Source organism: Haemorhous mexicanus, chromosome Z (genome assembly GCF_027477595.1).
Source record: "Haemorhous mexicanus isolate bHaeMex1 chromosome Z, bHaeMex1.pri, whole genome shotgun sequence".
NCBI lineage: Eukaryota > Metazoa > Chordata > Aves > Passeriformes > Fringillidae > Haemorhous > Haemorhous mexicanus.
In genome coordinates, this window is record NC_082381.1 from 52315917 (window position 1) to 52342488 (window position 26572).

At 37.8% G+C, this 26572-nt stretch overlaps 1 protein-coding gene across 4 annotated transcripts; it reads left to right on the forward strand.

Moving 5' to 3' along the window:
* Positions 1-60: 60 nt before the first annotated feature.
* Positions 61-26378, forward strand: UBQLN1 (ubiquilin 1). Of its 4 annotated transcripts, none has more exons than XM_059873392.1 (11): positions 62-287; positions 12224-12375; positions 16125-16240; positions 17629-17891; positions 18594-18752; positions 19358-19601; positions 20097-20239; positions 21148-21231; positions 23684-23799; positions 24117-24285; positions 25069-26378. In XM_059873392.1, the coding sequence occupies exons 1-11, from the start codon at positions 132-134 to the stop codon at positions 25222-25224; spliced, it is 1758 nt and encodes a 585-aa protein (XP_059729375.1). In that variant the 5' UTR covers positions 62-131; the 3' UTR covers positions 25225-26378. The 4 variants fall into 4 exon arrangements, with proteins under 4 accessions (XP_059729378.1, XP_059729375.1, XP_059729376.1 ...); XM_059873393.1 differs by having other exon boundaries at positions 25072-26378; XM_059873395.1 differs by lacking the exon at positions 21148-21231 and having other exon boundaries at positions 61-287; positions 25072-26378.
* Positions 26379-26572: the final 194 nt, after the last annotated feature.

Consider the following 26572-nt stretch of genomic DNA (forward strand, 5'->3'; position numbering starts at 1 on the left):
CCGCCCTGCCCCACCCCACCCCACCCCACCCCACCCCACCCCACTCCACCCCACCCCGCCCTGCCCTGCCCTGCCCTGCCCTGCTCTGCTCCGCCCCGGCCCGCTCTGCCTCGGCCCGCCCGCACACGGCAATGTCGGACAGAGCGGAGGTGCCCGCGGGGGGCCCTTCTGGCTCCCCCACCTGCGATTCCGCCGGTGTCTCCGAGCCGCGGATCATCAAAGTTACAGTGAAGACTCCCAAGGAGAAGGAGGAGTTCGCCGTTTCCGAGACCAGCAGCATACGGCAGGTGAGGGGCGGTGGAACAAGCTTAGGGGGTCGCGGAGCCACGCTGGGGCCGGGGCCGAGCGGAGCGCCGCCCGGCAGGGGAGCGCCGGCCCGCGGCTCCCGCCTCCGGCAGTGCGGGGCGAGGGCCCTGCCCGGTGACAAAGCAGCTTTTGCTCGCCCGGGTCGCACCGGGCGCTGTTGGGCGAGCACCAGCGCCGATCCCGGCCCAGGAGAGGACTGCTGGTATCTGAGGCTAGCGGGGGTAGTGGAGAAATGTGCCGCCTCGTACCCTCCTCACCGACTTCTCTGATGCACTGCAGAGAGCCGGGTTGGAAGGTGCATGTAGCTCATTCGTGAAGTCATTGAGTCGTGGAATCGTTTGCATTGGAAGGAGACATTAAAAATCTTACAGTTTTCCTGCCGTAGGCAGGGACGCCTTCAGCTAGACCAGGTTTCTCACAGCCCTGTTCAACCTGGTTTGGAACACTTCCAGGGATGGGCCATCCACAGCTTCTCTGGGCAGGCTGTTCCAGTGCCTCACCACCCCCACAGTAAAGAATTTTTTCGTAATTGCTAATCTAAACCCACTCTCTTTCACTATGAAGCTATTGCCCCTTGTCCTGTCAGCACATATTCTTGCAAACAGTCTTGCCTCATCCTTCCTGTAAGTTCCCTTCAGGTACCGAAGGCCACAATTAGGTCACCTGAAAGCCTTCTCTTCTCTTCTCTCATTTTCTAGCTGTGAGCTGTCCTGTTGAGTTGACTGGTTTTGGTGGTAGTTGTCTCACTGGCTGCCTAACATGACTGTAGAAAACATACACAGTCACTTGTATCTCTCTGTTTCCAGTGTTTATTTTGATCTAACACTGTCTTTAAAAACAGTGAGTCAGCCTTAAACTTTGGGAAGCTGTAGCCTTGCACTGTGTTTGTATAATCTGCAGTCTCCTGTACTTTGATGTGCTAGTTATGGATATGGTACTTAGCATGGCATGGTTATGTCAGATAACCAAGGTATTAGGGATTTTGTGCCTTTCTGTGAAAGTCTGTTCCCCAGCTGCCTCTGTCTTGAACTAGTGACACCTGCTGATTCATCCGACACTGTTTCCTGCGAGTCTTCTAGTTTTGTAGAAGGTTTGCTGTGCAAGTATTGACTAAATATCATTTATTTAAATTAGAAAGCAACAAACCATAGAAAAGATGCTATCAAAATGTAAAAACACAGAGTGTCCTGCTTATAAAGAATGTAGACATCACTAGATTCAGAACTTCTTTCATTTTCCATAGGAATTCCCAGTTTTCTCCTCGAAATGGCTCTAAATGTGGCAATTTTGTGCTAGTCCACAATTTTTTTTGTGGTTTTTTTTTGGTATTGCGAACCTCATCAAATACATGTCAGAAAGCACCTCTAGTGTCTAGATACAGAACTTGGTGTCATTCCTTAAGTGTGAGCTGAAGGACACTGTCTCCTTAATAGAAGAGAGACAAAAGATGAAGTAAAGGCTCCGAAATTTTAAATGTAGTGCTAGCACTTCAACTAGACTGTCAGACTTTTGTATCACCTAGATGCTGTGAATAGAGAAAATGCTAATATTTCTTTCAATTTTTTTGTCCTTGAGTCTAATCTACATTGTTTGATTTTGGGTTTTTTTTTTTTTTTTTGTTTTGGTTTGGTTTGTTTTTTTTTCTTTTGTACGTCAGTGTTTGGGCTAGAAGCATCCCAGACCTGAGTTTCATTGTGGTTTTATCCAGCTGCCAATGCATTGAAGCTGCTTTCTTGTCTTCTCTAGTCTTTTGGCAGCTGCAGTGTTGCGTGCTGTGAGCTACTCTCTCTGCAAGCTTGATCTAGGCATTTCTCCCAAAAGTAAAATGTCTGTGTTTGCTTTTTAATGTTGTCCACTGCTTTCCCAGCAATCTCAGTCTGAAAGGGGTGCTTTTCATTTCTCTGTTCTCCACAGATTTGTGAGCAGCATCAATGCAGTTTTTGTAAAAGTCTTTGCAGTTTTGGGGCTTTTGTTTTGTTAGGATATTTCAAAAGAGAGATTCATAAACTGAATCTAACCTGAGGGTTGTGTTTGTCCTGTAAAGCCGTCAGCCATTAGTTAGGTCCTTTGGAAATAATAAACAGATTTACTCTGGCTGTGAATTTTGTAATACATTTCACTTTTAACAGGTTTGTTTCGTATTTGAATACTGGTGGAGCTGCCAGGTTTTCAAATTAACTGTTGTCATAAACTTAAATGGTTGTACAACCTATCAAGAGCATGACTTCTTACTGAAAACAGTCATGCAAGTTTAGGGAATTAACAGAGGACACTACTTCAGATGTCTTTGTTGTCTACAGATATCTTAAACTGTGAGTGTTGTCTCTCTTGGAGCTGTCGTTAAAATATTAGATCTGCAGTTATAACTTAAATCTTGTGAAGTAAGATTGCCCTGCTGGGTAGACCATTGGATTGAAGTCCCAGGCAGTGTAATAGCACTAAAAAATGCAGTGTCCCTGTAGTGTGACTAATACTGGCTTTTTCTCTTAAACTGCAAAAATGAGCTGTTGATAATAATAAGCATCAACAGTAGATGCAATGTTTCTAGAACCAGCCTTGAAAATAGGTTAATCTCAAATACCAGGCAGGTTGCACATCTGTTCAAATGCATTTGTGGTCAGCAAGTGGTTTGTAAGTTGAGATAGACGGGCCAGTAACTTGTAGGTTGAAAAAAAAAGCCAAAAAAAACCCAGCAAAAGAAACTCCGTCAGTATATTTCTATAGCTAACATTAGAACTTAAAGAATTGAGTTGTTTATTTCTTTATGGTCATTTCAGAACACTGCTTGAACATGAACCTAGATTTTCTAGGAAAATATTTTGTGTCATCAGAGCCAAATTTAGGGGTAAAAAAAATTAAATTTTATGTTGCCCCATTAGTGTAAACCATGTCTGCAACTTTTCTGTCAAGATTTTTTCCTGTATAGGAAGACTTTAGCAAAACAGATTTGTTACTGTGGTCCTGTGTTGTGCAGCTAGAACAGTGAGTATGCAGGTTGGTATGGAAAACAAACTAAGTACAAAGCTGCTCTGGGAGATCAGTTGATTTAAACGGCAGTCTCTCTGTCTTTTCTTTGAAAATTATTTGACTGTGCTTAGCACAGTTTGGCTCAGTATTAGGAGAAGGACCAAATATTTGCTTTCTTGACTGAGTATGATACTGGTCTTTCTCAGAGCAGAGACTTAATGAATACAAGATGGGTAAAAGATGAGTACCTATAAATTTGTTGACTTTAGCTGACCCTGACAGTGCTGATACTCCAGCTCACTGTTTGTCTCTTGTCTTGTGTTTTCTTCCTTTGGTTTATTTTCTGAGTTTGTGGCAGTACAGTCTTTGCAATTTCTTGCTTAGCAGAGTTATCTTAATGTGTTTGGTAAAGCCAAAAAGTGTGTATAAAGAAAAAGTGTGTTAATTTTAGGAGCGATTCATGTTTTATTGGGTGCCTTGAATTGTTTGAGTATTGAAATGTTGGAACCGGTTACATGGAAAAAGTTTTTTTACCTTCATCATTTAGAATAAGGGAGTTTTAGAAGAGTTAAAGCATGCTGATGCTTCTTGATGCTGTTTTAGTACCCTATGTTGACATTTGCTGTATTTGTGAGTTAATTATAACTGGTCCAGAATTACTGTCTGTGTGTTTGTAGCACACTGAAAGATACTGAGTTGTCCATTCTGTGAGCATTTCAACTCTGAGATAGAGTAACATGTCTAGCTATGTGTTATTAGCAGCTGGGACAACTAACAGTGGATACAGTAAATCTGTGCTAATAATTTCAGAAACTTAAAGTTCTTTTAGAGAATGATTGCCAGTCCTTTGATTATGTGAAAATTTCAGGGCAATGCCCACCAGGAAGAGTTAGTGAAACTGAGTTTAGCTCCACAGAAAACAGATTAGATCCTTTTGCCGGTTTAGGCCTTCCCCCCCTGCCCCTTTTTGTTTAGCTTCAACCTTTAAATAGAATATCTCTTCAGTGTGAAATACAGTTTTAAGTAAAAGCATATTTTACAGTTTCTAGTCTGTTTTTTAAAGTAGGTGAACACAAATGTGCTTTCTGCGCTAGACTAAATTACTGATAAAAATACCTGAATTACTTACTTTTAAGTGTACATGTATCCACTGTGTTGAGACTACTGATTTTTGTCAAGTGGAGAGCTTTTAAATTTTTGATTGAAATTACAGTACTGTTTATGGTTGAAACTTTAAATCCATAAATCCAGGATTTCATTTTTGTGCCTGGATCTCATAATCCCAAATTTGTAGTCTTCTGCTTTATAAAGATCACACGGGTGCAAATGATAAATTGTTAAAGCTTTGGGTAGTTTGGTAGTGGAGCATCTTTCCTGGTTTGCATATGCTTTTAGTATTTTATGTAATGTTTTCCCTTTCAAGAAACTATACTTTATAGGAGCAATTCTTTTACCATGATCCAATTCTATTTCACTGTTTTTCTGTAATCCAGGGATTACTGAATACTACAAACAAATTAGGTTTAAACTATATAATGGAATCCAGTCTGCTCTTTGTTTCTAGGATTGTGATTCAGGTTTCTGTCGTGTCTCAGATGTCTCAAGGCACTTACATACACGAAGCATTTAGTGTTAAGTTTTCCATCATTGGGTGTCTCAGTGCATTGTAACACATCAGTGTGATTATTTATGGAGTCTGCCTTGTGATATACTCTGATTATACTTATTTCTTAACCTGGGGTTCCCCCCCACCACCCATTTTGTGATATCAGAATTGTTTTGGAGCAATGGGTAGGTGATTAGTTGATAGAAGAACCTTCAGAAGTAAAAGTATATTGACTTTTATTGGCTTAGTTAGATGTAACTCTGAGGTATCAGTGGACATTGTACTCAACAGGTTTTCTGATAAATTAGTGGCAAACAGAGTAAAATAAGAAAACCTATTTAAGTAGTACTTGAAGTATCTTTTGTGTAGGTACCTCTCTGCATAATAGTAAGACATTTATATTTTAAATTATTTTTTAAAAATGTTATCTATGTCAGATGCATTTGTCCTGTGAGTTTGTTTTGCTAAAATCCCTCACCCTCAGTCAGGGGTGTCACACAGTTTTAAAAAATTGCCATGTGTACAGTTCAAAATTGCCAACAGCATAGAAAACCTTAAAGAATAATTGGCTGTGGAAAAAGTGTCATGTAAAGATTTTAAAAACCAATCAATATTTTAATCAAGTGACTATAAACCTTGTCTCTGTAAAAAGGGTCATTGTCTGGGAGTAAAGTTAGGGTAAAATCTTAAGAATTTGGAAGATATGGTGACATATCTTTGGTGACTGATTTTGACTGGAATAGAGCTAATCTTAGTAGTTGATATGGTGCTGTGCTTTGTATTAGGTGCAAGAATAATCTTGGTAACACACCGATTTTGGCTCTTCCTAAACTGTGGTGTTGTTTTTTGGGAATGTTACTGCCTAACTCAGTGACCCCATTGAGACTTTCCAAACCACAGTGCTTCTCTCACACCCTCTCTCCCGCTCCCCCTCTCTCTCGCTCCCCCTCTCCCCTCTCCGCCTCTCCCCTCTCCGCCTCTCTCCCCCCACCTCATCTTTTCCTCTCCCCCCCACCAAGCACTTTATTTGTTTTTTAAATAACATTGACTGTTGTATAAATTAGTTGAATTGTATAATGCAGTTGAGAGTTTTCAAGATGAAAATAACACTGAAAGAGAAGAGTTGAAGCATTTTCTTTTTTTTCACAGTGCAAAAGCCTCAATGAATCTTAGTTGAATCTTAGTGTTCTGTAACTTACAAAGCTTTTTTCTCTTTTCACTCTTCTTAAGTTGTCAGTCAACCCAAGGCATGCTGGAGAGGAGAGTTGGAAGCACAAAAGGTCAAGATCACAGGTCGAGATAAGAACAATTTACTGGAAACAGCAATGAGATAAGAAAAATATTAACAGCAACAATACTAATGGCAGAGGGTGCAAGGAAATTAATGATTGACACAAAAATCTCCCTTGATTACTGACAATACTGGACATCTCCCTCCACCATGTTTTCTTGACCAGAACCCTTTCTCCCTGGAAGAGATTTCATTTCCCCAGCTGCTGTCAAGGACAGGAAGTGGTATAGAATAACCTCTCCTCTGAGTCCAATCCATACCCCCTCCTGGCTTCTGCAGAAACTAACCTGTGGTGGTACCAGTGGTCGGTTTCTCTGGGTCTGGATTGAAGGCACTTGAGACGGTAGTTCAGACTCAAATTTTTATTATTTCTTATCAGTAAAACAGTCTCACTACTGTGAGTTTGGCAGCTTTTCATTAGAAGGCACAGAATGGCCAACAATCTCTTGTTACAAAGTCTTTTAAGACTAAACTATCCAGTTAAGAACTGACACCTGGATTATTTTCTCTTTTAACCCAAGGACTGATCCCAAAGATCCCACAGTGCAGACTTTTCTGCCCAATTACAGAATGCCACCCAAACTGCTGAAGAAGGAAGAAGAACCAAGAAGAAGAAACCCAGGATGACACCCTGTGCCCTCCATCTTGCTTGCATCCACAACATACTAAAAATCCTAAAACCTAAATTTCTCACCAATTCCAGTCTATCTTGAAGTCTAAGAAACTTTCTCCATGAATGAGGCTCAAAGTCAGTGCTCCCCTGGGGGTCAGGGCATCCCAGAGCAGGCAGAAAAATATTTCTGGTGCCCTGGGTTCCCACATTAACCCTTTATTGGCCTGAGCCAGGACAGTGCTCATTTTTGGTTTGTATTGCTTTGCCAGTGATCAGGTACATAACAAAACAGGAAGAGAGTAGATTGCCAAGTGCTTTTATGGGAGAAGCGTTGCTTCTCCAAACAAAGGCTTGGAGAAGTGTAATGGCTTGCTGAAGAGTCCCTGAAGGGAAAAGAAATGGCTAGAACTTGAGTTGTGAGCTCTTTACCACTACCATGCGCTGCTGCAGTTCGCTCTTATGGGTTGCTAGCCTTTTAAGCTCATCAAGAATCTGACTTTGAGTTTTGAAGTGTGGTTTTTTTGGTGAGTTTGATTTGATTGCAGACATTTGAGGAAATAATTCTATTATGAAACTAGTGTGGGTCATTGGCAAAGCCACCATAAGATAGTAACTCCATTAAGACGTGAAAGACAGTACTCTTACATAGGAACCTTATTTTATGTGTTCTTTCTAGCTATGCTTTATCTGTTGTGGGCCAAAAGTGCTTGTATTCCTGCTTGAAATGACGAATTCTTGTCTTCCTTCCTGTATAGTGTCCTAGAGTTGTGTAATGAAACCCTGTTTTTACTGATTCACTTGAAGTCAGTTTTAAGATGTCCAGGTCATGATTCATCCCAAAAGGAAACCACAGCTATCAGCTATGGCCATGAGTGTGTTTGGTTCCTTACTTCTTGGGTCAAGACAACCTGTAACCATTAATTCTATTGTATAAAAGAAAGCTGGAGCTCATCAGAGTTTACTTCTCAGACTGCTCAGTGTGGGTGTAAAACATAACAATATGCTTAACTGTGTATGTTGTTAAGAAATTTTGGGTGTGTTTTGAAACAGCAGAGCCAAACAAGGTAATGCTTTTTCAAAATCTCTTTTTGGAGTAGAACTATTTGAGAGATGGCTGAGAATGAAAACTGCAGTTCAGCCTTCTATGTACAAACATTTGCTTCCATGGCCTCCCCTACTGTGTTCAAAAAAGAGTTTCCTGTGGGGGGAGTCAGCAACCTTACTTTTTTTCACAGTTATCTAGATAAATTTGTAGCTTAACATTGTCAAAGTAGTTGAAGTTTTTAGGAACCTGTTTTATGTTACTTTCAATGGACTTGGATGTTAATTGCCCAAGACGTCTTCTGGGTTGTTGCTGTAATTTAATTTTTAAATATGACTTACTAAGCTGAGGTTGAGAGAATTTGGGGAAGTATTTTTAAATTTATTTGTTTTCTTCTTTTTATTACTTTATCACAACACCTTGTTTTGTGAGTGGATAATAAGATTATTACAGTTGCTGGTTCTGATGTCATAAAATGAGTCAGCAGATGCTTTTGAAACATTATATGGTTGTAAAATGTCAAAGGAGAGTTTGAATGTTAATACGTTCACTTTACCTGGAATAACACTTTACCAGGTTCTTCCAAGGCCAGGTTGTCAGATGTTAATAGGTTAATGTTTAAATTGTGGATCTGCTCTGCAAAGTGACAGTGCAAAACAATATCTGGTTTAGTCAGCACTTCTACTTCATGTGTATTCAAATATTTGCTTTGTTTGGTGATAAAGTGTTTAAGTAGCTCAGGTACCAGTATGCATTTGTTCGACACTAGACATCAGCATTTTATGGTGTCCATCTGTACCATGAAAAAAACTTGAGAGGCAATCAAATTGAGCAGGTGTATTGAAAGTCGTGGATTGCTTCAGAGAGTTGTGGCTTTTTTCTCTGTGTGTCTTAACAGTGAACAAAAAAAGGCAGCTTTTGTTAATGCTGATTATTTTTAAGTTGCTATGAAGATAAGGGTATTTGGCATGGAATTGAAAGTATAAACAAAAAGTGCTGGTGTGCTGCTAAAAAGCAAGTGAGTGTTCTCAATATGAAAAACTATACTGCTTTTGTATTTCAAAGCAAAAAATAATTGTTTTTGTAAACAAGGTAACATGAGGTATAATGGCAATTTGGGCAAAGTCCTCCAACAACACAAGCTTTGAATTTGTTCTAATTAATTTCAAATCTACAAGTTGCCGTGCTTTGAAGAGAATGTAACCTTGAATCAACTCACTCTGGTTAAGAATGCTTTTTACTTTTCTCCCTAGGAAAACCAGGCCTCTGTCTAGACATTAGTCCAGTGTTTTAGTCGGATTCCCAGTGTGTTTCTCTCCACATATTTTTCTAATAATCATGTAAAAAATTGACATGATTTTACATTATTTCTACTGTATTCAGTTACTAAAGGAGTACAGTGAACTAGTTTCCATGAATACACTAGATTTCAAGTGTGTTGAAACATTATTTTCACAACTTTGAGTTCTTTTCTATGCCCAGATATGACTGAATACCTTTGTAGTACCACAAGGCGTAGTATTATTGCAGTGAAGTAAAACTTGCATTTAGAACAATAAAGCAAATGAGCTGACATTGTTGGTTGAATTGTTACATGATAATTAAAAGGATGAGTCACTGCATTAGGAGCCGGTGATGCTGAACTCCTTCTGCTTTTGGTTTTCCCAGTGGATGAAGTATTTTAACTGTAATTTACTGATACTGTTACTTAGTTATGTTGTGCAAACTGAAGACCTAAACAAGACCAAAATTTATTTTTTTAGAACCGCCTGAATTTCCATCATCATAATCTGTCATGGTTTAAATCCAGCCAGCAATTATCATGAAACTGCTTCCTCACTTTCCTCCTGCCTAGTGAAATGGGGAAGAGAGAAAAAAAAAAAAAAAAGAGTAAAACTCCATAATTGATATAAAAGCAGTTTAATATTTAAAACAACAGCAGTAAAAAAAATAATCATAGCACAACAATCATAGCAATGAATGAGAGAGAGAGGAGTAAAACCCAAGAGAAACAAATGATGCACAGTACAGTGGCTCAGTACCCACTGTCCAATGCCCAGCCTGTTCCTTTCACTGGCAAATGCTCCAGCCACACTGCCCAAGTTGGTGAAAGCGGGGTTTGGGAGAGTGAAGAACCATCCTCTGTAGAAGATCAGGTTCGAGACCCATGGGATCTGATGAGATACATCCATGGGCCCTGAGGGAACTGGTCAAGTTCCCCTGAGGGAACTAGCCATCGCATTTGCAAGGTTGTAGCAGTTCTCCATAGAAGTTCCCACAGACTTTGAAACAGAACATCCATATATTTTTAGGAAGGGAAATTGGGAAGACTCAGGGAACTACAAGCTGGTCAGTCTTACCTCAGTGCCTGGCAGGATCATGGAACAGAACCTCCTTGAAATTATGCTAGGGAACATGGAAAGTAAGGAGAAGATTGGTGGCAGTCAACAGTTTCACTAAGGACAAATGTGGTGATTGCCTGTGATGGTGTTGCAGTGGTGGCAGATGAGGGAAAAGTGAGTGATGTCATCTACCTGCACATATGTGAACTGACACTGTGCCACATTGCTTGTCTCTAAACTGGAGACAGATGGTTTTGACAAATGGACTACTCAGTGAATAACGAATTTATAGGGTTGTGGTGTCCTTAGGGATTGGTACAGTGGCAAGCACTGTTTAACATCTCTGTCACTAACACAGACATTGGGATTGAGTGCACCTCAACAATGTGTGCCAATCAGTGTGATATGAATGAGTTGCTGGAGGAAAGGGATGCCATCCTTGCCAGGCTTGAGAGGTGGGCTCATGTGAACCTCATGAAGTTCAACAAGGCCAATTGCAAGGTCCTACACTTGGTTTGGGGCAATCCCAAATACAAATACAGGCAGGGTGGATTGGGAACAGCCCTAAGGAGAAGGGCCTGGGGGTGCTGGTGGATGAGAGGCTGGACATGACCCAGCAATGTGTTCTCACAGCCCAGAAAGTTGATTGTACCCTGGGCTGCATCCAAAGCAGCAATGGCCAGCAGAGTGAGCGAGGAGGATTCTGCCCCTCTGCTCTGTTTTAGTGAGACTCCACCTGGAGTGCTGCATCCAGCTCTGAGGACCCCGAGAGTGGAGGAAACAGACCTGTTGGAGTGAGCCGGGAAGAGGCCACCAAGATGATCAGGGGCTGTAGTCCATGTCCTGTCAGCACAGGCTGTGAGAGACTTTTGTTCATCACGGAGAAGAGAAGCTCCAAGGGGACCTTAGAGCAGCCTTTCAGTGGCCAAAAGGGTCTTACATGAAAGATGGTGAGGGACTTTTTACAAAGGCATGGAGTGATGATATGGGGGTAATCACTTTACCCTCTTTAATATTAAGAAGAAATTCTTTACTGTGAAGACACTGGTACAGGTTGCCCAGAGAAGGTGTGGATGCCCCATTGCAGGAAGCGTTCAAAGCCAGACTGGACTTTGATTAACCTGGACTAGGGAAAGGTGTTCCCTGCCCTTGGCAGGGGAGTTGGAACTAGATGATCTTTACATTCCTTTTCAACAATGTTTTTAGGATTCTGTCTTCCGTATGTGTAGATGATTTTTCTTCCTCTGCCTCAGGAAAACAAAACAAAAAAAAAAATCAAGTGTATGAAGCTAATCTGTTATTTTAGGTGTTTTTGACAGTTAACACTTAGGAAGCATCTCTTTTGTAAAAGGTCTTGTATGGTAATGATTTCTCAATGAGTGTTTATTCACTGTGACCTGGGCTGTAATGTCATTTAGTGTAGCTGTATCATGCATTGAATGAGAAAGCAGAGCCACTTAAAATATAACTTTTGTCTGTGTGGAAAGGAATGCTAGTTTTAACACATGGAAGGAAGGCAGCAAAAGTACATCTAAGGAGAGAGTATGCTCAGTTCAAGCAAAAGTCTGGACAGATTTATTCTCTTTATTGCATTGTGTCATCAATCCTTCAGCAATGGATGGCTTCAGTGGTATGCACATTTGTGTGTACTTGCTAGTATATAATTATATGTGTACTCTACCATGTATATACATATGGGTGTGTTTAAGTACTGTATATAGTAGTAGGTATTTATATCATGGATGCATGCTTGATTGAAGTCACAGTAGTCTTGAAGAGAAATCAGATTTTTATTGTCACCACTGATGTAACTAATGATCTAGATGCAAAATTCTTCAGATTTCCTTTTCTGAATGACAGAGAAATATTTCCCATCTTCCTATGGACAGAAAGAAGTTCAGGAAACAAAAGCATTTCTGGTTTGTGAAATACAGAATATGCAGTACAAGTGAGGTAGTATAGCAAATGTAAAAAACAAGTTGTTCTTAAATTATTTTTTAAAATTGCAGTTCAGTATTTAATTATTTAAATGTATAATATTAATTGTTTTCTTTAGTTCAAGGAAGAAATCTCTAAGCGTTTCAAGTCCCACACTGATCAGCTTGTGTTGATATTTGCTGGAAAAATTTTAAAAGATCAAGATACTTTGACTCAGCATGGAATTCATGATGGACTCACTGTTCACCTGGTTATCAAAACACAGAACAGGTAATCTTAATAACAAGTTGTCTTCTGTTTACCTCTAGAGAAGTTAAAGTACTCTGCATTATTAATAGCTTTCTGTTGGGCAAAACTAGATTTGACTAAATCCCCTTATCAGCTCCGTAGTTACAGCTGCTGCTGGACAACAGTGAAATTATGAAATTACAGTGTTTTTTAAATTTATCTCATATTTTAATTTGGTTTATGTTTTTAAATACATTTGTTTTTCTTTAGGTTGTTTTTTTTGGGTATTATTTTGGTTGGTTGGTTTTTGTTATATAGCTTTTTGTTTTGTTTTGTTTCAGCTATGTTTTGGCTTCACAGTTGTTAGGTATCTTCTCTTACTGTCCATTAATATATGTTATGCAGATTTACTTTTCACATATGAAAACTTGCTGTGAATATTTTCTTTCTTTTTTTTCTCTGCAGTGAATTTTCTTTCCTTGTTTTACCAACACAGTGAGTAAAGACTCTGTTTTGGTAAAAAAAGGAAAGAAAATTTTTGGGAACTGCTTTAGTATAATGAATTTATCTGTCTAAATAGACTTTTGATTTTAAGGAGTTTTGGGATGTTGTTTTTCGTGGCGTCTGTTTTGTTTTGGTGTTTTGTTTTGATTGGTTTTTTCCTTTGGGGAAGAAGCATTAGAATGATGGTAAAAAAGCTGTATGAGTTAGCTATGGTGTGTGCACTTCCTGTGAAGTGCCCAAAAATCTTTCCAACAAGTAGAGCAGTAGATCCCTCAAAAGCAGTTTGATATTAGTCAATAACATGTTCATTCTTGTAGATTGAAAGTGGTTTTGCTTCTGTTCTACTTAGGTCTTTTCTGGTGAGGATCCCCTCTGATGTGAAAATGTCATATGTTGAAGGAAAGAGCATGAAGTGTAGGAGAGAACAGAAGTGGGCTTTCCCTTTCAAGGCCGTACCAAGACACAGGGGCTGGCTAGTAACATTAGCATTAAATACAAATTCTTGTTGAAATGAGTATCATTAGCATTAAATGTAGGTACTTTTTGAAATTGATACCTTCAGTTTTATATTCATGCCCTGGAAGGATTATGTTCTCTGTCGTGGAGTCAAAATACATGTTTGTACATGTTTGTCAGAGGTCTCCTTTTCCTGCCCTGTGCTTCCTCCGCCTGAAATTTAGGCTGACACAAGCCATGCTAGTCTTGAATACAGTATTAAGTAATACTGCAATTCAGTTCCTTTTGCATCTGAATGAGTATTCTGCTGTTGCTATTTTTTTTTATTGCTTTTTTGCCTACAATCCTAAGTGTGACAGAGAGGCACTATGAGTACTACTAGGAGGATGCTTTTGACTTGCACAGTCTTCAGAGGGTTTATGGTTTGGACCTACTATAGCTATACATACCAAATACCCCTGCCAGCCTCTTGGACCTTCTTGCACTTTGCCTCTGAGCAGAGGACCCCTCGGGAACACAAATGTCAAATGTGTGGCTTTTGGGGAATTTTCGGTGTTCCTGCATTTGTCTTATCAGCATTGCACTCCATGTCTGCATTCATGCCTGCTTTTTTTTGAATCATTTTAGAAGACTGTATTTCTATGATCTGCAGAATGTTTTAGTCATGTCTGGGAAAATGAAGTATGAACTAAGAACTCCAGATCCTTTGCATGTAAATGTGTTGTGTTCAAATGATGCATTGAAGTTACTAGCTTTGCTTGAATAAACTAAAACCATGGTAAAACCTGCTGGAGAGAATGAAAATCAGCATTGTCCTGAAATATCTCAGTTGTATTCTTGCTAAAATATCTATATTTTATGCTTGTCTTGAAAGACAAGATTTAGACCATGGCAGTGTGGCCTGGCCCATGGTGATTTTTGGCCATGACTATCAAGATTCATTTCTTCCCAGGTACTTTACACTATGCCATTTACTTTTCTGTTGACTCTTGCTCTTCCTGTTGCTGCTGTGTATCTGAAAAAGTAAGTTATTTTCCGAAACTGGATCTGAAAGTAAACTTTTTCTTTCTAAACTATGTTACTAGATTTGTTATTTCAAAATATAGCCCTCATATATCCCAGCTTGTTGAAAAAAAGATTACTTTTTCTACTATGCTACATTTTCCAGACTGCTACAGACTTTCAGTGCAATCTTGTAACCTATCTTCTATACTGTCAGAGTAGCAGTGAGTAATTAGAATGGGCAGTGAAAATATATAGAATTTCTGAGTAGAGTTCTAGGTCAACAGGTATCATTTCTTCACGACTGCTGGGAGGAAACATAATGGCAAAATAGGTATAATAGGCGATGTGCACTTGACAGGAATATCGCTGAAAGACTGGAGGCTCACAGGCTTCACACTCACAATGAACCGTTATCTTCAGGGAATATGCCCCAGTTTGCATGGGAGCACTATTGAACTTCAACTTTCAATGTCATCTACTTTTCTGTCACATTTTTGAGAACCTTTCATGTCTCCTACATGAAGCAGCATAGTTGCTTCTCAAAATAGTTTCTCTGTTGAAAATACAAATAGGATTTGATTCGTATTGTTTTTATTTTGCTTATAGATGAATGATGTGTATGTTTTCTAGATGAAAGAAAACTCAATATCTCTAGCAGGAGAATCATGATGAGTATACAGTCTATAATCTTTTTAAGTCAAGTTACAGGTGCTTGGCCAGTTATAGTCATCCTGTGTTCAAAGTTTGCAGTTGCTGATAATGAAGTTAAAGAACTCTTAGAAACCTCAGGAGAATCTCTACTTTTAAAGCATCCTTCTGATTTTTTTTTTGTATGGTTGCATTTTATTTTCTGATGTTTGCTTGAGTAGAGCAAGTGTAGAGTTACGTTATAGGAGAAAGGTCCTTCAAGGTGAACTGAAATATGGAATCTAGTGTACTGCCAAATTCTCAAATCTTTTTGTGATGTCTGAATTCATAGTTTTAAAAAGTATTTTATTCTGTAGTACTGCAAATATAGACATTTGTTGATTGTTGAACCACAGTGGAGAATTTATTTGGATTTCAAAGTAGTCTCTTTTCTTTAGAACAGAGAGGCCAGGTTAACTTTATTCAAGCTCAGTTCCTTGATCTCTTTTACTACATGGCAACATTTGTCTTTCTGCCTGCAGTAGAAGAGTGTGGTAGGTACACAGCCTGGGCAGCCTTTAGTACCTGAGCGAGGTTATCATTATCACATGAAGCTAAAGCCAGCATAATTTAGCACAGGTAATATAATTATTTTGAAGTCTTAAAGGTTTGAGAGTTTGAGGTTTGTCTTCTAATAAAATGTGAACTAATTGAATTTCACATTCAGTAAAGCATCCTATTGGAGATGTGGCATGAAATAAATTCTGCGTTAAATTTGTCGCGCTTTATTTCTTGAAGGTGTGGGCATGTTATCAGTAGTATGTGAATATAGTGAAATAAGACATGGATCCTTAAAGGACAGAGAAAACAATTCATTGGCAAGCATCATGGGGTAGGATGAGAAGGTGGTAATGGCTGCAGAGATACTGATCTGTTTTTTCACTATTTGAAACTACTGTTCTGCAAAACTGATGATAACCCCAGTTATCCCCAGATGGCTTCCTGTAATAAATCTTTCTCAGACACCTGAGAAAGATTTATTACAGGAAGCCATCTGGGGATAACTGGGGTTATCCCTGTGTTTTGATCAAGAATCAAAATGTAATTTAAGATTCTGAAGTATAATACTTTAGCTACATTTAATGGCACTACTTAAAATAACTTGTTACACTCTATAAAGTTTTAAAATTGCTTTTTAGATCACAAGAACACCCAACTCAACAGGCAAACACCACCGGGAGTACTGCTACCACATCAACTTCAAGCAGTAGCACCTCAACAACAGCATCAACAAATAGTAATCCCTTTGGCTTGGGTAAGAATATTTGTTGGGTAGAATGGTGGGTATCTTCTCTTGGGTTCCAATAATTATCCCCAAAGCTTTATTACAGTGTAGACAAAACTTGAAAAACAAAACCCAAACAAACACATCAGCCAAAAAATTGATTACAGATATATATTGAATTGGCTGTAGAAGATTTTTGATCAGTCAGTCACCAGAAGAGAGTTGTTTCATTAGTTTTATATAGAATCATGAAATAGTTTAGGTTGGAAGGGATATTTTTAAGGTGATCTAGTCCAGCCTCAGTGCAATTAGCTGGGACATCTTTAACCAGATTAAGTTGCTTAGAGCCCCATCCAACCTGACCTCGAATGTTTCTGGAGATGGGGCACCCATCACCTCCCTGGATAAACTGTGCCAGTGTTTCACCACAAACTTCACTACAAGACTTGTACTGTTTCACCTTCAATGGTAAGGTGCTACTGATGTTATATTTTGACACTATGGGAAATGAAATGCCTTCCAGTGTCCTTGTTCTACTTAAAAGTGCATCTGAATTCCTGTTATATGACTATAGATGAATCATGGAAGTTTGTACATGTGACATGAAGCCAAGATCTGCAATAAAAGCAACAAAATTGCTGCTAATCTTACAATTAAGTATTTTTCAGGTTTCAAGTCTGATAGTATTACAAGTCTTCACTTCTAAGAATGAAGAGGCTGCAGTCTGTTGGCTTAAAAATTATAACCTATTTCCATAGTTGTGGTGGGGTTTTGTTTCATTCTTTTTTGTCTTTTTTTTTTTTTTGCATTTGGGAGTGATGAAGAGGTAGAATTGGAAAAGCCAATTAGAGTAAGCAGATGATTTAAAGGTTAATGGTTCTTTGGTCTGTCTCGTACCTTCTGAAACTTTTTATCTGGATTCAGCAAAGCACAAAAATTCAAAATGTAATTTGCTTTTTATGCATTATTACCAAGAGGAACACAGGTTCTGCATTTAAGTAGAATTGGGAATATTACTCATATTGGGAGTTCACTCTTTGTTATAGTCTAACCAAGAGGAGACAGATAAATGATTATTACAAACACAATCTTTAAATGTTGCTGGTGGGAGTGGGACATGGCCTTGAAGCCCCCAAACTCAAACATTTCTTGTATCTTGGCTTTGGAAAATGAGAAGAAAAGTTGTTAGAATTATAACAGAATTTATTTAAGAATAAAGTTTATTGGATTTTTAGTTATGTGTCTTGTTCTTTAAAGTAGCATAGCCTTAGTGAGTAACTCCTGAACAGCCTTGAAAAAGATGGGACTTTCCATTTATTTTTGTTAGTTTGAAGTATGAGATATGTTCAAGCGTTTTGTATTTAGAAAAAATCTGGATGTGATTGGAAGTGTAGTCACATTTTTTTGTCCTCTTGAAGGTGGCCTTGGAGGTTTGGCAGGCCTGAGTAGCCTGGGCTTAAATACTTCAAACTTCTCGGAGTTGCAAAGTCAGATGCAACGACAACTTATGTCCAACCCAGAAATGATGGTTCAGATAATGGAGAATCCATTTGTTCAGAGCATGCTTTCAAATCCCGACCTGATGAGGCAATTAATTATGGCTAACCCTCAAATGCAGCAACTGATACAGAGAAATCCAGAAATCAGTCACATGCTGAATAATCCAGATATAATGAGACAGGTATGTAGAAAGATCAGTTGATGACTTGTGATTCTGCTGTTATGTAAACAACAGAACAGGAATTGGACATGCTTAGTGGAGTGTGTAAACATTCTTACAGTATTAAGTCTTAGTCAAAATCCATAAAAGGTTGCCATAGTCAACCAGTGTCTACATTTCTTGTTGTTAATGTCCAAAATAGACTGATATTTCAGAAAATCTGCAGCATAGTTTTTGAAAGCCATTGAATACTTGTCTTCTGAGGCTAGAACTGGATGTGGCTGTCTGCCCTTGAAACCTGTTGTCTAGCCAGCAATTTTACCATAAGTAGTAATTCTCCAAAATACTGCAATATTTTCATTGTGTCTCACTGTGGGTAATTCTAAGTGCTTTTTAAATTAAAAGATAAATAAGATATATTGTGTAGCAAAATGTACCAAAACCCAAAGAGATTAATAGATGCTTTTGAAATCGTATCTATTTGTTTTAAATTTCATACTATAGGCTGCCTGCTGTAGTGATGTTAGAAATAGTAAGAATTATGGTAGAATACTGGCTAAATACTTAATTGCATTGATTCACACTGAGCTGGCTGGTTGATTCAGCTGTAATCATAATTTTAGACTGGGTAAGACAGGGGTAACTGAGATATTGCCAAGTGCTGACGTTTTCACTTTAGAATGGATTTCTTATTAATGCAGATTAAACGTTCCACTTCTCTAGACACTAGAGCTTGCTAGAAACCCTGCAATGATGCAGGAAATGATGCGAAACCAGGACCGAGCGTTGAGCAACCTTGAAAGTATACCAGGGGGATACAATGCCTTGCGGCGTATGTACACAGACATTCAGGAGCCAATACTGAATGCAGCACAGGAACAGGTGAGAAAACATTACAAACAACGCAGAAAGGAAATACTTATTTTTTTTATGTAAAATAATTTAAGTAATTCAAATTTCCAGATGTTTACTTGACAAAACAATTCTTGAAATTTGAAGTTATGTAGCCTTTTACTCTTTAAAGAGCTTTAAAAATCCTGTGTTCTTCTGAACCTAAAGAAATACAGCAATCACTTTGTGTGATTGAGAAGCTATTTTAAAGTTAATACATTTGTTTTTTACTTAATTTTTAATTCCTTTAATTCACTGCCTTAAGATTTGGAGGTCCAGTAGAATCCTTTTAAGGGTGTGTTTAATAACTTTTAACTGAAGGTGAGAAGAATAAAAGACTTTCCAGTCAGGAACCAGTATGCAAGACGCAATTTTACTCTGATCAAAATACAATGCAGTAGCAACACTACTTTCAAAAAGAAATGTGATTTAATTTTTTGGGGTGGCAGTTCTAGTATCTCTCAGTGTGTCTTTTCACAGTATTTACATTTAATTACTGTAGACTAGTGAGTATAACTGATTAGAAGCCATAGACGTTTATTTTCATGTCTGATTAAGGAAATTTGTAGATGATAAGTGTTTGCTTTCCTTTGTAGTTTGGAGGTAACCCATTTGCTTCTTTAGTAAGCAATGCATCAGCAGGAGGAGACAATCAGCCATCCCGTACAGAAAATAGAGATCCTCTGCCAAATCCATGGGCTCCTCAATCCAGCTCACAGACTTCCACAACAAATACCAGCACTAGCGGTGAGAGCAGTGGCAGCAGTAATGCTGAAAATAGCACTTCAGGCACAACAGGACAGAGCTCAACTGGACCGAATTTGGGACCTGGGCTTGGAGGTGTGTTTGTTACTGCAACTGTATATATTCGCACATACTTGCAAACTTACTGAAATTATTCTTTCCTTAGGCAGAGAGTTTTGTATGCAGTTCTTATTGCTGTTTGTTTTTGTAGAACATTACCATTATTAAAGTCCTCTGAAGAAAAATAGAAAAAATAAAAAAATATGAAAAATAATCTAAGTGATAATAATACATTGTACACTGCCTTAAAATAACAAAGGTAGTGAGTCTGCAGATGAATTGTAGTAATTTTTCTGTTCTAAGGCAAATAGGAAAACAGCCAATAATGTGGATGGTTGATGGGAGTGTTGGTTACAATGTCTGTCTTTAACTTTGAGAGTAGATGTGTCTGTGTAAGTAGAACAGCCCTGAGGTAAGTTTCAGGGTCTTAAACTCATGAAAACCAAGTGGTTATATTTTAGGTTTAGATAGTCTACTTTCTCTGATGATAGTCAGAATGCTTACTAACATGCCCTTAACCTTTTCTTTAAGCTGGTATGTTCAACACACCAGGAATGCAGAGCTTATTACAGCAGATAACAGAAAATCCACAACTTATGCAGAATATGTTGTCTGCACCCTACATGAGAAGCATGATGCAGTCGTTAAGCCAGAATCCTGATCTTGCAGTACAGGTAAATTGCATTTGGTATAGTAATATATTGTGTGTTAAAGTAAAAAAAGACAAAACCCAAAAGCTCAACAATTGCCTGTGGCAATTGTTAATTCCTAAGTCACTAAAATTATTAGCTGCTTACTTTCAACAGTTTGTTGCCTTGAGTTTCTTCAATTTGTAGCTGGATATCATACCTGATTTGCTTCAGAAATCATTGTGGGGTTGTGTATGTTTTGCACAGCCCTAAACTTGTGATCCAGCATTAGACAAAACAAGTGTTTTGGTTATGAATTAAGGTAGAGCTAACGGTAAATAAATACCCCTCTAGTCTGGGAGAAGTGAAGGGATGGGACTTTGTGCTCTGTCTGGATATTACTCTGGTTTTAACTTCTCATTTTTGACCTGTGCCTCACTGTAAAAGTGGAGATGCTGTTTTATGCATTGTGTTGTAGAAGTGTTATGAATTTTTATTTAAAATGGTAATATTGAAATTCAAATTCTGAACTGACATTGAAAAAATATTACCTCTTCTGTGTTAATACTCACTTGGAAATGTCCTTGACTTCAGCTGATATTACAGCAAAACTATTACTTAGATTTGTAGTGGAGGCTGAACAGAAAAGGATTTTCTTGTAATACTCTGCAAGACTGCCTTATTTGTGTCTGGAAATCCATTCATTTACAAGAAAAAAAGAACCAGTGAAGCAAAAGTGAAACCAAAAAAAAAAAACCAAAAAACCAAAAAACCCCCAAAAAACAGTACCAAAAAAAAAGACACACCCCCAGAAAGTTTTGGGCAAAGGCGTAGATGATTATTATTCTGTGAGGTAATTTTCATAGACTATTACTGTATTATCCGTAGTTGTTTGAAAACCTCCAGCGGTTTTTACTGCTTGATCTTTGAAATTGAATGTTTTTGTTCTATAGATGATGTTGAATAATCCTTTATTTGTTGGAAATCCTCAACTTCAGGAACAAATGAGACAACAACTTCCAACTTTCCTTCAGCAAGTAAGATGAGATACTAGCTCTTAAAGGTCTTCAAGTCAATGAGCAATATTTTTGGTAAACTGGTGTCTGTCTTTGATTTGGCTAATAGCTAGATTTGGTAATATATTCTCATTAGCTTTAGATACTAAGTTGGATTGTCCCTTCATAATATTCTTGCTAATGTCTCCATCTCTTTCAAAAGTTAAACCTGACTGTTATCTGTGACTAGCACAACCACTAAGATTGTTCTTTGTGCTTCTTTCTTAGAAGGAATAAATGCTCTTATTGAACACCAGCCAGAAAACACCTGTTTGTGACAAGATTTGTTTCAGAAATTAAGAACAGTGCTTTTCACATTACTAGTTAAAGTTTCAGTATGCTTTTCTCATACCTCTTCCAGCTCCATTAAATATTTGGAAAAGAGGTCCTTGAGCATGTCTTGAAAGACCTAAGTCATTAGCTAATTTAAAATAAGTGGGTTCTGAAGTCTTTCCTGGAAAGATTGCTCCACCATTGTCTTCCGCTCATACCAACATTGTGTTTGCAGGCCAGGTATTTGCTTGTTATTAGCTGCCGCACTGTGTAGTAATACTTGTTTCCTAAAAAGAAGCAAGCAAGATTTTTGTAGGAATTGAGAACCTAATCCACTGCATGAGTTCTGTCATTAGGCAGTCCTTGCAAATCAGTGTAAATATGCATTGTAAGATCTGACTGTGCATGGGAGGTTTTATGAGTAAAATAATGAGCACATACATGAATTACAGTAGCACGTTCAGTGTTCGGAAGATACTGTTTATGTTGTTTGAACCACGTGAATGGCTGTGGTGTTTTGTATTGCCACTGCTTTGTAATGACTCAGTAGTAGCTGAGGACCTAGTACATTTATGTTTTGAAATCTGTGAGTAATTGGTAATTAATGAATGCACAGTAGGAATCATATCTATTTCCTTTGTCTATCTCCTTCTGTTATCACTGCCTTGGAATTTATCTGCACAAATAGTTTTCTGTTGTATTCACTATCTGAAGTTAGATGATTAACAGCATTAGGAGGTGAGATGTGAAGTGGGAGAAATAGCTGGATATTCTCAGAATGTTGGTAATATTTCAGCTTGTCTTTTCTTGCTTATCTGCCTGTGTTTATATTATGGGATTGGGAGACAGAAACCATGGAATATGCATAATGGAAGGCATCTTCTGTAATTAAGGGCAATTGCCCAGCAGAACTAGGGAAGAATGGCTGCTACTGGAATTAACAACATTACTAGAGATGAGATCCAGGTCACCTAAGTGCTCTAAGAATTGTTGGGCCAGCATTTATGTAAGACAGCTTCAAATATTAGACAGTAAGTCAAGATTTAAATATTTTCATAAAGTAGTTGCAGCAGCTTTCTTTGGAGACCCCAAAATGTTTATCTCTTTAAATCTGAGTAGTCTTTTCTATCTACTATACATGTATTTGTTGACTTTTAGCTATCATGAAGATAAAAGTCCAAGAGATTAATGGAGAATATTAATTGCTCTTCTGAAGTCTCTTTTGGCACTCAGATCAGAGTTCTTCATGTCCTGTTCTGCAGTTCTGCTTTGCAGTAAAGGAAGTTTCACCTTAATCTGTGATTTCTACATTAATCAAATGTGTTTTTTCAGCAAAAGTAATCTGGTCTAGTTGCCAGGGGAAAGCTGCCAAGATTAGTAAGCCTATCTGCTCTTTGGTCTGATTACCAAAACCATGTTATTTGTAACTGAAACATTGCTTTTCGTGTACCTGTTGCATCTCTATGCAAAGGTGAGCATAAGCCACTTGTTTTGAGTTTGTGTCTAAAATAATGATGTTTTTGGATGTTTCATTTCAGAAATGAAAAGGATTTGCCTTCTGAATTTGCCTTCTAAATTATTTGATTATGTGAAAGCCAGTTTGTAATTGAAGTCACATTAGACTGAGAACCCTTGAATATTATACATTTGCTTGCTGGTATATTTTCCGATATGTTTGTTTACATTTCAGGCTGTAAGAGCACTACAGATAAGAAGATATGTACAAATAGTCACAATCAAATTGCTGTGATCTGAAATCAGCTAGGAAAAAGGAGCTTAGTACTTTTTCTTAGGTAGTTTTTGGGTCAAGTTTCATCATGTTCAGCATTGTTGCTTACTAGTAGTATGATATAGGAGACTAATTCTAAAATAATGTACTAACACAGTCTTGTGGCCTTTGAAAGATTGAGGTCTGTAATGGAAAATACTTTTCCTTGTATAATTCTTGTTCAAGAGGCTTTTTCTACATCTAGAGAGTTCATTCATCACCTTCTATGGAAGTTTTCTCACAGAAGAAAAAAATAACTGAAGGATTTCCTGTAATATTTAACTACAAAATCAAAAGCCAAGTTCTGAAATTATGTCAGATTCTATGAGACATCTAGCAATAAAAATTACCTTGGAACATCTACATATAATGAAGTTTCTTTCCTTCTCTTAGATGCAGAATCCTGACACGTTATCAGCTATGTCAAACCCCAGAGCAATGCAGGCTCTGCTACAGATTCAGCAGGGCTTGCAGACATTAGCAGCAGAAGCACCGGGGCTTATACCAGGGTAAGAATTGATCTTACAAATTTGGACAGGAAGTCTTCCCTTGTTTTGGTTACTCTTTTTAGATTTAGAGATTTATACAGTCTTTATTAAAGATTCATCCTCTTGCCTTTTTTAGTTTAACCAATTTTTTTTAGAAAAATTCTGTCACATTTGTCTGCTGTGCAATTCTAAACAGTGATAACTCTGGTCTTTTTCTCAATACTTTACTCAAATTGTTATCCTCTCTTTGACAGAATTTGTACCCACTAATTAATGAGAAGAGACAAACTAGTGTTTATTATACAAGTGGTGTATTTCTTTTTCTGTAATTTATACAGATTTAATCCTGGTTTGGGTGGAGGGGGAAGCAGCGGAGCTCCTACAGCATCCACTGTACCTAGTTCTGTTTCTACTGAAAATACAAGTCCAGCTTCAGGAACTGCTGAACCTGGTCACCAACAGTTTGTCCACCAGATGTTGCAGGCACTTGCTGGTGCAAATGCTCAGGTAATGTACATCATTATATTCTAGATATAGAATACATCTTAATTCTTAATTGTAAAACACTGGAAAGAAGACAGATAGTTGAGGGGAGAGCCCACTGGATGCTTCTAGTCAAAGTTCAGTAGAGGAGTAAAAGTGCTATTGCAGCTGTGCAAGTAAATACTAAAAAAATTCTCTGCCCTGATTAAAAACATGCCTCTGAAGGTCATACCATTAAGACAATGCAGAATTTTGCTATGAGTTTGTGTAATCAGGATCTTCCTATAAAGCACAGCTAACAGTTTGCCTTAGACTCAAGCTTTCTAACAATCACAATTTTGGTAATTCTAGTCAGCAGATACTTGGGAGTGTTACAGATGAGCTGATCATTATGTTGAGGAAAAACAAAGCCTGTGATGTTCAAGATTGCTGACAACAACATAATCTTTGCTGTTCCACATTGCTAGGTTGAACTCTGTTTTGTTTTAAAAAACCAGCTATATGTATATCTTTAAGAAACTGTTCATAGGACATACATGTACCAAATTTAATTTGAATCCTCCACTATCAGTCAGTTTTTCCTGGAGTTCAGGAATGGTATATATGTGTTGATAATTTGATGTTGCCAACTTGTTAAAAAAAAAAATTTAGTTGCTAATTGAATTTATCTGAATATATTTTTTGGAACTTCAAAAAGGTATAATCAAAAATTAGAAAAGACAGAGTGGTGCGGAACCCACCTGTGTTTAAATTGTGTATTTTGCTAAATATGTATAATGGTTTTATAGCTTGAAATTTTGTTCTTAGCAGTTACAAAATCCAGAAGTTCGATTTCAGCAACAACTGGAACAGCTGAGCGCAATGGGCTTTCTGAACCGTGAAGCAAATTTACAAGCACTAATAGCAACAGGAGGAGACATCAATGCAGCTATTGAAAGGCTGCTTGGCTCTCAGCCTTCATAGCAGTGTTTCTTTTAACTTGAAAAAATGTAATTTATTTTTGATAACAGCTCTTTAATCTTTCAAATTGCTTTATTTCATTCAGACTCTTGGGATTGTCTTGTTATATCTAAAACCAGTCTGATGCATTTGAAGATGGAGTGCAGTAGTTTTCTTCAGACACTGGGAATCAATGCATTTTCACTTTTGAGTGCATCAGTTATTCTGTTCAGCATCATTTGTGATTTTTTGGAAACAGTATCAGCTTTCACAGTTGGATGAACAAGTTTTGTCTGACCTACAAATGGCCAATTTATTTACTAATTAAACAGTATCCTTCAGTAGTAATTTATGTAGATTACACATTAAAAAGGAAACAAATTAATTGAAGCTGTGGGTACCAATACTGCTTATTGTGATTTTGGCATGTTTTCTTTTCTTGACAAGCAAAATGCCGGAAGATTTATACCACTTGAGTAATCTACCATCTTTTGCTTTAATTTGTCTAAGATATAAACACAATATATACCACAGAGACAGCTAATTTCTAGAGATGTACACAATACAATAGAGTGAAATTGTAAGCAATGAAAAAACAAACAAAACCCCCCACCCCAAAGCAACAGCAAATAACCCCTCAAAAAAAAAAAAAAAAAAAGAAGAAAAAAAACACCAAAAAACCCAACAAAAAAAAAACACAAACAAAAAAAACCCACCAAAAAACACCAAAAAAAAAGGGTCATGGGACTTGAATTTGGTGTAGAACTGCCCAGGATCTTTGGTAACTATCTGAGAAAAAGTGCTTAAGCAACTTCAGTTAAAATATGCTAGAATTACTGTTCTGGTTCTCTCTTTACATTTAACTGTACAGAAACTTGCATTATAACATTATTTCAATATTCACAGATTAACTGTAAATTACTTTTGTCATTGTCCAAATTAAAGAGCCACAGTCTTGTGCTCTGGAATTGCTTCTATGGCTATTTGGTTTGTTCCACTGAGATTTTTACATGTATTCTGATTTGTAATTGGAGAAATTGCTTCTATTCATGCTCATGTGATACTCTAATTACTTTTAACCACCAAGTAAAAAAATACTGTATAGCTTTTGAGTTTCTATTGGGTAGTTACTTCTCTTGTGCACAGGTAATAAATGAATTAAAAAAAATCTTTAAGCATCTTGTTTCAGTGTGTTTGCAGTTATTCATTACCTAAAAATTGAGTTGACAGTCCATCTTAAGAGCATTTGAGTGAACTCAAGGTCTGGCAATACTTACCAGTTTTGCGCTAAAACTGGTTAACCACTCCTGCGGTGTGAGGTGGATGGAGGAGAATAAGAGATGGATGATGTTGAAGACTTTTAGCTTAGATG

Coding starts and splice junctions, on each gene's coding strand:
- UBQLN1 (XM_059873392.1), top strand. CDS start 132: ATGTCGGACAGAGCGGAGGTGCCCGCGGGGGGCCCTTCTGGCTCCCCC. Junction 288..12,223: donor AGACCAGCAGCATACGGCAG/GTGAGGGGCGGT, acceptor TGTTTTCTTTAG/TTCAAGGAAGAAATCTCTAA. Junction 23,800..24,116: donor GCACCGGGGCTTATACCAGG/GTAAGAATTGAT, acceptor TAATTTATACAG/ATTTAATCCTGGTTTGGGTG.